This window comes from Ostrea edulis, chromosome 5 (genome assembly GCF_947568905.1).
Source record: "Ostrea edulis chromosome 5, xbOstEdul1.1, whole genome shotgun sequence".
Taxonomy (NCBI): domain Eukaryota; kingdom Metazoa; phylum Mollusca; class Bivalvia; order Ostreida; family Ostreidae; genus Ostrea; species Ostrea edulis.
The window spans coordinates 18,096,590-18,110,656 of NC_079168.1; the positions used below are offsets into that span (position 1 = coordinate 18,096,590).

The window sequence follows — 14,067 nt, forward strand, 5'->3', positions numbered from 1 at the left end:
AAGAGGAAGATGATGAGGGAGAGGAGGAGGAGGCGTGTCCTGTCCAAGAAATCCCCAAGGGGTGTGTTAACTGTGATAATCAAACTGTTCAAACCACCTCAAGCTCCAATCAAAATAACAACATTGTTACGTCCGACTCCTCTGATGTAGGACTGTGCGTTCTGTGTGACAAGTTAGACAGTGATAAACTCGACAGCAGCAGGTTTCAGGAAAACGGCAGTTCTCCTATCACAGTCCGAAAAGAATCAGGAAAGGGACCAAAGGGTCCAATGATCCGTGCTTTTAACATTCCATATATCTTTGAATGTAAGTTATATAATTCGACAGGGTTATCATAATACTGGATCTTGTATATTATTGTGTGAATATCAGTACTGTAAAATATCTACTTCTAATTTTGTTCTTTGTTCATGTACATATTATGTATTTGCATGATCAATTTGAGGTGTACATGTTGATGGAGTGTATGTATATTTTCTTTTCCACTTATTTTTCAGATTTTGATGTTCAGAAAATGATGGCTGCTTTTTCAGAATTAAGTTTAAAGTTCCAAAAGTAAGATCATATAGACATGCTCTATCTTGGTCAATAACTCCTAAGAGTCATGCATGTCATTTTTGTTTTCTATTGCTGAATTCAGATTTAAATTTTTTAATCATATCTTTGTAATCTAACTTTTAAAAGATGTTCCACTGATTTGATAGAAAGTGTCATTTAATCCCTCCACAATTTATTGTTAAATGAGATTCTCTTTATTTTACAGGATACCTAGGACCAATTTGTTGTTAGCTGTTTGCTCTGTTATGTAAGTTACAATTTTTATATATATAATTCAATAAAAAAGCAGGAAAATATGCAGTTCCAAAATGTATTTAAATCACTAGCGCTTTCTGGATTTTGTGCTAGTGTATTAAATATATTTTGGAACTGCATATTTTCCTGCTTTTTAGCCGAGTTGCAACGAAGTTGAACTCGGCTATTGGTTTTGGTGATGTGGGCGGGCGGTTGGGCGTCAACAATTGGTTTCCGGATGATAACTCGAAAAGTTGACAATCTAATCAAATGAAACTTTGATATATTGTTGGGTACCAGTTAAGGAAGACTCCTATGGATTTTGGAGAAAAATTGTCAAAGGTCAAGGTCACTGACCGAAAATAGAATGAAAATTTCAGAAAAATTTGGTTTCCGGATGATAACTCAGAAAGTTTAAATCTGAATCAAATGAAACTTTGATATATTGTTGGGTACTAGGTAAGGAAGACCCCTATTGATTTTTGGAGAAAAAAGGTCAAAGGTCAAGGTCACAGTGGCCGAATATAGAATGAAAATTTCAAAAATATTTGGTTTCCGGATGATAACTCAGAAAGTTTAAATCCGAATCAAATGATACTTAAAGATATTGTTATGTACCAGGCAAGGAAGACCCCTATTGATTTTGGAGAAATGGGTCAAAGGTCAAGGTCACAGTGACTGAAAATAGATTTAAAATTCCAAAAAAAAAAAATAGTTCCGGAGAATAACTTGAAAATTTTTAATTTGAATCAAATGAATCTTGGTTATATTGTTGGATACCAGCAAAGCAAGGCCCCTATTGATTTTGGAGAAAAAAGGTCAAAGATCAAGGTCACAGTGACCAAAAATAGATTGAAAACTTCAGACAAATATGGTTTCTGGACAGTAACTTGAAAAGTTTAAAACTGAAATTAGTTCTTCACAATTATAAATATGCCACATCATTCCTGACTTTACAATGTATCCCATGCAACTCGGCTTATGCACCCCTGGGCGCATATATTGATTTTTAAAAAATCGTCAGACGTTTGAAGATTTTTTAAAAATGAAAGCACTTATGTTTTACAATGTGTTGGCATATTTTATTCAGTATTTTACCTATATTCGTATTCCAGATTCTTTCACATAATTTTTTTTCTTGTAAAACAGTAATTCAACGTACAACTTATCTTACTTTGTTTTGACCTTCAGTATTGACCTTGAGTTTCAAATCATACTATTAATGTATTGTTTTGAATTCTTTCATGTAAAATTATCCTCTAAAACATGAATTCTTTCAAATCCTTTATTGGTTGACTCACTTTGATCTAATTTGTTTCGTGCTAAATATAATTCAACATATTGGGCTCACGACGAGTGTGACCTGTCAATAGGGATGCTTACTCCTCCTTGTCTCCTGATTCCACCTCTGGTGCATCCAGGGGTCCGTGTTGGCTCTTCCCTTTATTTGTATTCTTATTACGTAAAACTTTTTCATTTGTCCTGAGGAAGGGACAGGTCGTCCTTAGGATTTATCTAATTGTTCATGTTGTTGCTAATTTTAGCGCTCTCTGTGTGTGTGCAGTAAAAGACACTTATAGCGAAGTGCTTGGGATGAACACTTTTGATTCATTGTAAACATAATTAAATCCTATAAGTTCATGATATGTTTTAAAACTACAGGGAATGAAAATCACTTTGCTGTACCTGTTTTTACTGTTTGAATTTCTCTCCGGTTTCTTCAATATTAGTTGGCAAAATATTTCATTATTTATCTACGATGTATCTTCCAGGATTTTGTTTTTGATGCTCTCTGCTGTTGCCCTCACCTACAAAATTTTGGTGCTTCAAGCAAGAATTGAGGGAAAGGATTTCTGGACTCCAGTGGCCAAACAGAACTGGAGGTATCCATCTTTATGAACAGACCTCAGTCATGTGATATTGATCTGGTAGAAAATTAGTCATATAACCCTTAGATAAACATATGCAGTTGATAAAGTACTATGCTTGTGTAATATGTGGGTAGACAGGAATGTAGCACTTCTAGCTGTAATAGAGTACTTACATGTACATGTAGGTGGTTGCTATTATTAGTTATGTAGACACTTAGAGGGGTGATACGGAAATATATGGGGTCCTTGAAAAAAATCATATTGGGGGCGAGGCATAAGCATAAGACAAGGACCCCATGTATTTCTGTATTACCCCTCTAAGTGTGTACATAACGAATTTATCCTGTCGATGATTTTACGTAGGTCTATACATTAATTAAAGGCATATTGACATTATTCATTCTTGATGCTTTTCTAATGTACAACTTTCATAATAAATGACTGCAATACATGTATTCTTGGAGTACTTTATCAAATGTACAACAATGGAAAAGTAGCTACAACATTTTAACCATCAACAATGGATAGAAACAAGTTTTTTGACAAACTGTAAATTAAAAAATGAATACATTTGTTTTTGTGTACCTATGACGCCATAATATGTGCTGACTCGATCCAGCGACAGGGTATATGTATTCTCATGACGTCATAGTAGACATATGTGGTCAGTAAACCACGTGGGAGGGGCATATTGACAATATTAGGCTAGTAAGAGACATAATGTAGTATTGGTTGCCGCCAATGATATTCTAAGATTTTTATCAGAGGCAGGGTAAATTGTAATACTTGTATAGCTGATGAAAGAAAATAGTTACAGTTACCACAGTACATTGTACATATTCATATTTCCATTTTGTGTAGAGATCTGAATTGCTCTAAATTCTGTTTGTCTGTTTTTGTAGGAACAATTTGTACTCGAGTTTCTATGATTTGCAGGCCAACTCCCATATGGCCACGATACGACAACTTCACCAGGTTATGGAAGCCAATCTCCACGTTTTAGAGGAGGTCAGTCACATGACTGGTGATTTATATAATACAGTAGAACCCTCCTAGTAATATGATGCTGGTTTAATACGATAATTCGGTTTATAAGATGTACTTTTCAAAACACAAAACCATTTCTTAATAAGTAAATTTACATCATTATTATGATGCCCAAGATGCAAAACCCCTGTATTCCATGGGTATCAGGACAACTCGCCCTCAAGACGATTTGCCCTCAAGACAACTCGCCCCCTCTTCAGAAACAACTCGCCCTCTCTCTTGAGATAACTCACCCCTTCACACCATACATGTTTACAATTATTAATTTTGGTCTAAATTCAAGAGGTGTATTAGCAAAAATTAATAAATTTATTTAGATAGTATTTACATCACAGACAAAAAGATGTGTTCACATAAACACCGAACTTCATGTCTTTTTATGCAAGACGAAAGATTTCATTGAAAATCCATTGTTTGGGTTCAGTAAATTCAACATCCATTTTTATGTAAAATATATAATTTCAGCGGAAGCAAGTAAGCGTTTGGTAGGGAGAGTATTGGCTTGGTCTTCAGCTGACGTAGTATAATTATCAATAATCTGTGTCTGTTGATAAATCTAATTGTTTGACTTCCCCAAAGCTGTTATATATTTACTTCAAACATTAAGGTACTTATCATCAGAGTACTTTTCACTTTGAAATCGACGCGTAAAAAGAAGCAGTAAAACAAAGCTGTTTTAAAATTTCTAAAAAGGGAATTTTATGATTTTTCAACGAGAATTAGATTGAGAAACGCATTAAAAGATAATCACATGTATCAGAATATTCATGCTTCACACGTACACTTGTGTAGTATACATACTGTATCGATAAAACACACACATACACACCTCCCCCCAAAAAAAACCCAAATTTTCTCAATATTGGAGACATTTAATCAATTACCTGAAGATCAGTAAATATGATTTTCCTGGTCAATTGAATTATGAAAAATATATCATTTTTTCTGAAATGCACCAATTGAATTTGTGTATAATTTTATTAGAATTTACCATTTGTGTTAAAGTATGAAATAAAAAGACTTTTTTTTTTTTTACAGTTAAAGGTGTAAATTTTTGTACAATTACACACACACACACAAAATAAGAATAAAGTGTGATAATATACATATAATATTGGAGGCGAGTTGTTACGAGAAGGGGCAACTTGTCCTGAGAGAGGGTGACTTGTCCCAAAGGGGGCGAGTTGTCCCAAAGAGGGGGCAAGTTGTCCAGCATTCATTCCATGTACAGGGTCACTAGGCAGTATGTAATTATTTTGATAAAAATGAATTATTAAAGAATTTTTTTTTAAAGAAAGTCAAGGTAAACACGATATCTTCAATGACCATCCCTTTTTTCTCCAGGATTTTAGGATGGTGTATTAATTTTGTGTTTTTACTCGAGAACTTGTACTTTGATATTTTTTTTAGATTGGATTGAATCTGAAATCTGTGCAAGCTGCAGCAAGGTATTCAAACAATTGTCCAATCAAAGAAGAGAGTTGCAAAAAGACCAAAGCGTAATTAGATATTGTGACTATTTACGTCTGCTTTGGACATTTGTCTGGAAACCAAGGATACCTCATCAGTGCCAGATTACAGAGTTGACAACAGAAAAAAGTGATGAGTGCAGTCTGTCTTGTTTATATGTATCTAGGTTGTTGTGTTGAAACTTCTTCTGTGTGAAAGTTCTATGCACTTTAGACTGCCTATGTTTAGAGCATTGATGTAAGGAGCACATGTATGTGGATGGAATGTCTACTTAACTGTGAAGGTGATATGTATGTCTTTATGACCTTTTTGGCAAGTCTGTGATATCAAACTTATTTTTTTATTGTCACAAAAGTTTGCCTGCCATCTCTATTTTGTTTATCATGTGCAATCAGATATTTTGATGAAATATTGAGTTTTTACAGCGATTTAGAATGTTTACATTAGTTCTTTTCAACCATAAGTAGGTTTTTGTTTTTTGTTTGGGGATTTTCAGAGCTGGTCCAGAAGTTAGTTTTATGTGTGCACAAATAGTATGAATTTAGTTTCCACGTTATTTCTATTGCATATCTACAGTGAAACTCATCAAACCCAGACATGCTTGTTATCAGATTAGATGAACATCGGGAATGCATAGTATTTTTTACAATATAATTCAATGTCCAATGCCAAAATGAATGCACAGTTTACCCAATATATATGTATCAGATTGTACCAAACATGTATGGGGGCAAATTCTACTGTAATATAATTAAAACGTAAGTGATAGCCAGTATAAATCCTATTATAGTTATGCTGATCAATGTTTTAAATGATATGTGATGAAACTATTTGTAAATTTTCTTAAAGGAGTTATAATAATTGGAGCATTCTTTAGTTGTTGTTCAAGACTTTGGAACCAAGTTTTTATATTACTATTATTATATCATCAAAACCAATGTAACATTGTAGACCACCCTCACTTCTAAAGATGTAGAAGAGGTCATGAAAGTGATTTTTCCTATTTTATCCTTTAGTGTATTGAAGAGTGAAACCTCATAAAGTGTCAAATAAGAACCGAACTAAATCCACTTCTACTTCATATACTGCAATTAGTCTGTGATTTTTGTGTCGCCTGCAAAGCATAGGTGCATGTAGGGATGATTCTGCCTGTCATTAGTTCCTGTCTGTCACACCTTAAAAATCGGAAAACTTTAAGAGATGGGACTTTGATGTTTAGCATGTGTGTTCCTTATGTGGGGGTCATGATCAGTGTTGTCCTTTCAGGGAACATCTATTCCATGAAACATTCTAGTTTAGATACATGCAGTAATTTTAAGCACAGTAACATTAGAGAGTTATACTGACGGTGTAGTGCCATAAGACTTAGTAGAAAAGAACACATTGTGATGCTAAATGTTGTGTTTATTTACCCCACACACACACAAATGAAATTCTAGTACATTGTATTGGTATAGAACACATGTAAACTATATACAAAAGAATCCTTATAAAACAGCTAAAATTCAGAACATTCTTCTTGATGTATTGGTACTACTTTATTCTTGATGTTTTTTTTTTTTTTTTTTTTTGATTGTCTTTGACTACATTTATAACATTAAGTAGGCAAAATTATGTTTTTACATTACCACCAACAAACACCATTCAAGAGTTTCAGATTTATTCAAAATGGCAGCATGCAATTTGATTAAGAATTATTTATATGTACTGAAATGGCAATATGTATTTTGGGGACACTAGGTACGTTTGTGTATGTATGTGAAATGCCTGAACTAAAGCTCATGTGCCAAGGTAATTTTTTTTTATTTACAAACTAGGTTTTTCACCAGATATGTAGAAATGTAAAAATTATTTATCCCCTAACAAAAGGGGAGTATTTTAAATATGCACACCAGTCATGTTTTTGAAAACAGCAGTATGTTGATTTTATATTTCATCAAATTCTCTACTTTGAACTGGTGACTAAATTAAAAATCTGAAGAAAAAGTTGTAATTTGGTAGGATCATGTTATTTGAAATTGGAATCAAAGAAAAAATCACTGTTTGATATGTAGTATTGCCTGAATGATTGTAGGTTTTTTTTTTTAAACTAAGACAGATATTATAAAATTCAGTTGACCTACATATACAGTAAAACATGGTTATAGTGAACCCCCAGGGTCAGCGAAAAGCAGTTCATTTATATCCAAACTTTGTAATATCCAACACAATTTTCATTATTTTCCTCTCATAAGGTAATGAATATCACTTCGGAATATGTAGGAATTCTGTATAAGCGTGTTCATTATAAGCGTGTTTTACTGTATTTGATTCTATACACACAGTCAGTCATTTGATTGTTACACATGGATATTCAAACACACAACACTTATCCCCTGGTGATTGGAAGGATATTCTAAAAAGTTGATACTGATTTCTTTTGCTGTGGTGTTTCTTGAGTTTCTTTAATAATTCCCCATTTCCCCCCCCCCCCCCCCCCCCCCCCCCAGGATTGCAGCTGTCTGAGAATTGTGCATATGCTTAGTTCTTTTGATGGTAATTCAGCAATTTTACTCTTGAATTAGTTATGACAGAGCTTGTTTTTTCTCCTGAACCAGAATTTAGTAGAACCATTTCATTGTGATATACTTACATGTACATTGCATTTTTCTTCTTCCTGAAATACACCATAATGAAGAGAGAAAGCCATTTTGTTATTGATCAATGTAGTCTATTCATATTTGTTTTTAAAAGTTTGTACATATTTCATCAACATGACCGAATCGATACACATGACGACCTCTGCATGGAATCGTGCAGAGCGTACTAGCAGACAATCAGTTGTTTTTGCTTGCAGTTTGCTGTTATTAGTAAATGATCTGCAACATCCCATCATTTTGTTTTTTAAGACCTCAGGAATAAATACATGTTCTTGTAGTTTGTGAGAAATTTGTGTAGAGTGATAGAATAACATTTTAAAACAACTGAATCTGGTTATTAACTAAATACTTGTAAAATTCGAATGTGCAAGTGCATGAATCTGGATACAAAGAGACATTGTTTATGAATTTTTCCCATCATGGAGATACCTGGTATTCATACATTTTCTTCTGAGAATGGTGGTGGTGCATGCCGTGTATAGTCGGGATTATGGAGTCTTTGTTTCTGGCCTTTGAAAGATTTGCTTTCTACCTTGTATATTGATTTTACTGTTGTTATTTCATTCCTGCAGTCTCCATTCCAGCAGATATTTGTGAGGACAAATGTTGTGTGTTTAGTGACATCTGAAATTAGACTTCATTCTTTATAGGGCACTTAAGATAAGATTGTTACTTCCTTTTGATGCTAATTTATAGTTTTGCTTGTTGGTGTGCATTTTAATATTGAACTTCTAGTACTGTATATTAAGATTTCTGTTTCTTAAACTGTTTGGCATATATGCTAAGTATTGGAATCAAAAGTATTGTTGATTATGATTGACACAATAGTATCATATATGGTTAAACCAAGGCATGAAAATTACCATATTCTGGCAATGGATGATTGGTAGTCTTAGTTTGCAATCTTTCATAGAAATACATGTATATTTACTAAAGTTAAAGAAGTTAATTGTTTGCTATTCAAGAATTTAAAGGTTTTTATTGTGTAATTTTGTTAGTTTAGAACTTAGTTTATGTATTCAAGATTTAGCTCATTTGCTTAATAGATACTGAGACTGGAGAAGAACCTGGAACTTATGGTTATAAAGCTAGATCTCAGAAACACTAACAGTGTATTTCATTTCTGATACTAGGTCAGGGTCTTGTATTGTTATTTTAGGTTTACAGGGGTGGGGGGTGGTCATGATTTTCCGTAGGAGGAGGAAATAAAATTAAAATATATTTCATGCCCTGTGATTGGATTCTTGTAACTCAATGGCCACAATGTTTAGTAAGAAATAAGTTTTACTTGCTGTGTGAAAAAATCTGACATCATAGTTATATTCCTAACTAAAATTTGACATAGAAAAAGAAAATGAAAAAAATATAAATTTTTGAACAACTGAAATTTTGATTAGAGGATTTATATACACAGAGTATTGGCTTTGGAGTTATAATTTGGTGCAAATTTTTGTTGTATGTGTTGCTATTTATTTCTTTGAAAAGGAAAAACTTTGATGTTCTTGTGTGTATTTTCAGCCCTATCCCAATATCCAATACCATTTATTTGTATAAGGCAGGAAAAATGAAACAAAATCTACTGAATGCATTTTTATTTTCTGTCTGTTGAATGCAGATGGTTAATTTCTTTGGATTTACATGATCTTTTAGTTTATTTGATATTCAGTATTACATGCAATGTACACTACAGAGGGATTGTGTGATGTCTTGTGTCAAAAGAGAGACTTTTATGACATGCTATATTAAAACATTCTCAATCTATATGTATAAACTCTAAAATTATGGTATTTTGTGAAGGGAGAAAACTGAATTTTTATAAGCATGTTTACTTGTACAAGTATCTTACAAAATTATTTACTAGTCCATAAATTTTGGTAGTTTGACTTGTTTTAACATGATTTAATGCATATTTAGGGCCCAATTGTATTAATTTATATATATGGTACATGTTCCATATAATATCATTACAAAAGATCAATCCATGACACAGTGCATATTTCAATTATAGGGAAAACATAAGTACCAAAATAACTTAGTATTGAATATACTGCAGTATATGCAAATCATGGTTATGATGAAGTAATCACTTGTTTTTATTTGTTGATTGTACTGTAAACTTAATTAATTTGATTTGAAACATGTTGCTCTAGTGTGAATTATTACAGAAATTAAACTATTTTGTTTTCTATTAAGAGTGTGTGTCCTTTATGCTTGTGAAGCATTTAAAGCCAGATGATGAAGTTTATACTTGCATGAACAAGGAAGTTGTTCTCAAAACAACCGGTACATGTACCTGTAGACACTGTGATGTGTTGAGTGCAATAGGAGAAGTGATGTTTGGTATTGATGGCTCAAATCATTACTATGGACACTTGATATATGAATTTTTAAAGAATTCCTTCTCCCATAAAAAACTAGCATGGATAGTATTTAGTTGTATCATTTCAGTATTTACTCGAGTGATGTGTCGGGCATGAGTTTAGGGCATGAAACTTGTCATGTAGCCTCTACGGGTCACTCTAGATCATGTTGCAATTTTGATCCACTTTGACGTCTATTGCAGGAGTTTTGTCCCTTTATTTGAAAGTCCATGTTATATGGAGGGTACATAATTTGTCCATCTACTGGTAACTCCTCCCACAATTTTCAAGTGAGGACCTGAAGTAAAAATTTTACAAATCGTACCTTTTATCTTAAATTGTGTGAGTTACAGATTTTGAAACATTCCTATAATGCAAGTATTTATTTTTTTTATACATCAGTCTGTTTACAGCAATGTCTGTCCATCTCTCCATTCAGTTTTCAAGATGTGGCCCTTTATATTACATTGCAAATTTTTTTTTCTACATGTATCAAACATGTGCATTATTCTTTATACACCAGTCTTGCACAGGATTGAATTGGTACATGATATCTGCCAGTCCATCAACAAGAACCTTGTATTAATTACATTGTGGTTTTTCTTTTTATATACAGATAAGATGTGTTGTCTGTCCTTTCTGTACCACAAACACCATGAAAACACCCTTTATAACCTTTCTGTACTGTGTATGGTACTCTTGTGTATTGTCTACTGAGGCTCCAAGTTGGAGATCTGGGAAATCTTGAATGTATGAGTTAACAAGTATGTGCACTTCTTCAAACACCACAGTGTGGTCAATATTGATTCCTACATTTGCATATAATAGGCTACAGCTACTAATGCTAGGAAATTGGATCCTTATGTACTAGCAGTAAACATATTTTTTCTGAGTATATCACAAAGCCTATTAAGTATACTCGACTAAGGGCATGCAATGTACACACACATGACAAATCGTCTTCATTTAAGGAGCTGTACTACATCGTCATAATGGCTGTCTTCCATTTGAAACCATAAATGGAAATATAAATATCAACAATATTTATTTATTCCATTTGAATTTAATTGCATAGAAGTAGCTCACTCGCTTAAATGCATTGACTGTTGATTTATAGATTTTTCAGTTGACTTTCTACTAAAACTGCATTTTTTGTCTAAATATAAAAGTAAATTTAAAAGTTTTCAATTTCAAAATGTTGTACATATCCTCTACTTTTCATTTATATCATATTTCTCACTTTTCATTCATATCATATTTCTCACATTTCATTTATATCAGATTTCTCACATTTCATTTATATCATATCATATTTCTCACTTTTCATTTATATCATATTTCTCACTTTTCATTTATATCATATTTCTCACTTTTCATTTATATCATATTTCTCTCTTTTCATTTATATCATATTTCTCTGGTGTAGCATTCCTCCTTGATAACAATTCTTGAATTGATAAGTAATTAAATATAACTCAGGTGCCTTAGAGTTCAGCTGTAATGTTTAGTACCTTGATATGATGGTAATTCACCTGTACCCTACAGTTACCTGTAACAAGTTTAATAACTTATAAAATATGGTGGTAATTCAATCACCTCAACTTTAGAGTTAAGCTGTAACATTGAGTAACTTAATTTGGTTGTAATTCAATCAGTTGAGGTGTAACATTTAGTAACTTTTTAAGGTGGTAATTCAATCAGTTGAGCTGTAAAAACATGTTGTAACTTAATTTGGTGATAATTCAATCAGTTGAGCTGTAACATTTAGTAACTTAATTTGGTGATAATTCAATCAGTTGAGCTGTAACATTTAGTAACTTAATTTGGTGGTAATTCAATCAGTTGAGCTGTAACATTTAGTTACTTAATTTGGTGGTAATTCAATCAGTTGAGCTGTAACATTTAGTTACTTAATTTGGTGATAATTCAATCAGTTGAGCTGTAACATTTAGTAACTTAATTTGGTGGTAATTCAATCAGTTGAGCTGTAAAAACATGTTGTAACTTAATTTGGTGATAATTCAATCAGTTGAGCTGTAACATTTAGTAACTTAATTTGGTGGTAATTCAATCAGTTGAGTTGTAACATTTAGTAACTTAATTTGGTGGTATTAATTCAATTAATTGAGCTGTAACATTTGGTAATTAATTTACTTTGGTGATAATTCAATCAGTTGAGCTGTAACATTTAGTAACTTATTAAGGTGGTAATTCAATCAGTTGAGCTGTAACATTTAGTAACTTAATTTGGTGGTATTAATTCAATTAATTGAGCTGTAACATTTGGTAATTAATTTACTTTGGTGATAATTCAATCAGTTGAGCTGTAACATTTAGTAACTTATTAAGGTGGTAATTCAATCAGTTGAGCTGTAACATTTAGTAACTTAATTTGGTGGTATTAATTCAATTAATTGAGCTGTAACATTTGGTAATTAATTTACTTTGGTGATAATTCAATCAGTTGAGCTGTAGCATTTAGTTACTTATTAAAGTGGTAATTCAATCAGTTGAGCTGTAACATTTAGTTACTTAATTTGGTGGTAATTCAATCAGTTGAGCTGTAACATTTAGTTACTTAATTTGGTGGTAATTCAATCAGTTGAGCTGTAACATTTAGTTACTTAATTTGGTGATAATTCAATCAGTTGAGCTGTAACATTTAGTAACTTAATTTGGTGGTCATTCAGACAGTTGAGCTGTAACATTTGGTAATTAATTTACTTTGGTGATAATTCAATCAGTTGAGCTGTAACATTTAGTAACTTACTTTGTTGGTAATTCAATCAATTGAGCTGTAAAAACATTTTGTAACTTAATTTGGTGGTAATTCAATCAGTTGAGCTGTAACATTTAGTAACTTAATTTGGTGGTAATTCAATCAGTTGAGTTGTAACATTTAGTAACTTAATTTGGTGATAATTCAATCAGTTGAGTTGTAACATTTAGTAACTTAATTTGTGGTATTAATTCAATTAATTGAGCTGTAACATTTGGTAATTAATTTACTTTGGTGATAATTCAATCAGTTGAGCTGTAACATTTAGTAACTTACTTTGGTGGTAATTCACCTCAAGCTTACAATTAGGCTGTAACATTTAGTAATGTTTGGTAACTTAATATGACGGTAATGTTTAACAACTTAATTTTGTGGTAATTCATGTTTAGTAACTTAATTTGGTGGTAGTAAACATTTAGTAATGTTTAGTAACTTAATTTGGTGGTATTTAACATTTAGTAATGTATAGTAACTTAATTTGGTGGTAATTAACATTTAGTAATGTTTAGTAACTTAATGTTGTGGTAATTAACATTTAGTAATTAATGTTTAGGAACTTAATGTTGTGGTAATTAACATTTAGTAATGTTTAAGAACTTTTGTGGAACATTTAGTAATGTTCAGTAACTTAATTTTGTGGTAATTAAGATTTAGTAACTTAATTTTGTGGTAGTTAAAATTTAGTAATGTTCAATATCTTAATTTTGTGGTAATTCACCTCTACCTTACAGTTAAAGTGTAATGTTTTCTGTGTTACTAGGGGATGATTAATTATTCTGTTGTGGTAAATCTATTTAAAGTTGGTGATAAATGAAGTCAAGATTGATCACTCTAATAAGTAAAAACAAACAAGACAATTTGTAAAATTGATCGATGCTCCATGACTTGCTTTAAAGGTCACATGCGCACATATTCAAAATCTTAACCTTAACTGCCCTTGGAAGTCAGGTATAAATGCATGCCTGGGGAGAATTTTAACCTGGTTGTTTTTAGGTCAAAAATATATGAATGGGGGGAATATAGCAGTTTGATCATTGATGTTCCACCAGATCGCTCAGTTGGTAGTGTACCTGAAATTCAGGGGTTTGGCAAAACCCGGCCGTTCTGAT

General features: G+C 32.2%; 1 protein-coding gene across 5 annotated transcripts in view; it reads left to right on the forward strand.

Annotated features, from left to right (window-relative positions):
* LOC125648974 (uncharacterized) overlaps positions 1-10,007 on the forward strand; it is a 33,220-nt gene extending 23,213 nt beyond the window's left edge. For 4 of the 5 annotated variants that reach the window (XM_048876063.2, XM_048876062.2, XM_048876064.2 and 1 more), the window contains 6 exons: positions 1-306; positions 498-555; positions 764-805; positions 2,565-2,675; positions 3,566-3,671; positions 5,121-10,007. The exon at positions 1-306 is cut by the window's left edge and continues 70 nt beyond it. In XM_048876063.2, coding sequence (XP_048732020.2) covers positions 1-306; positions 498-555; positions 764-805; positions 2,565-2,675; positions 3,566-3,671; positions 5,121-5,213 — 716 coding nt within the window. In that variant the 3' untranslated portion in view covers positions 5,214-10,007. The remainder of the gene's footprint in view (positions 307-497; positions 556-763; positions 806-2,564; positions 2,676-3,565; positions 3,672-5,120) is intronic. The other variant, XM_056166844.1, reaches the window with a different exon arrangement.
* The last annotated feature ends 4,060 nt before the right edge of the window (positions 10,008-14,067 follow it).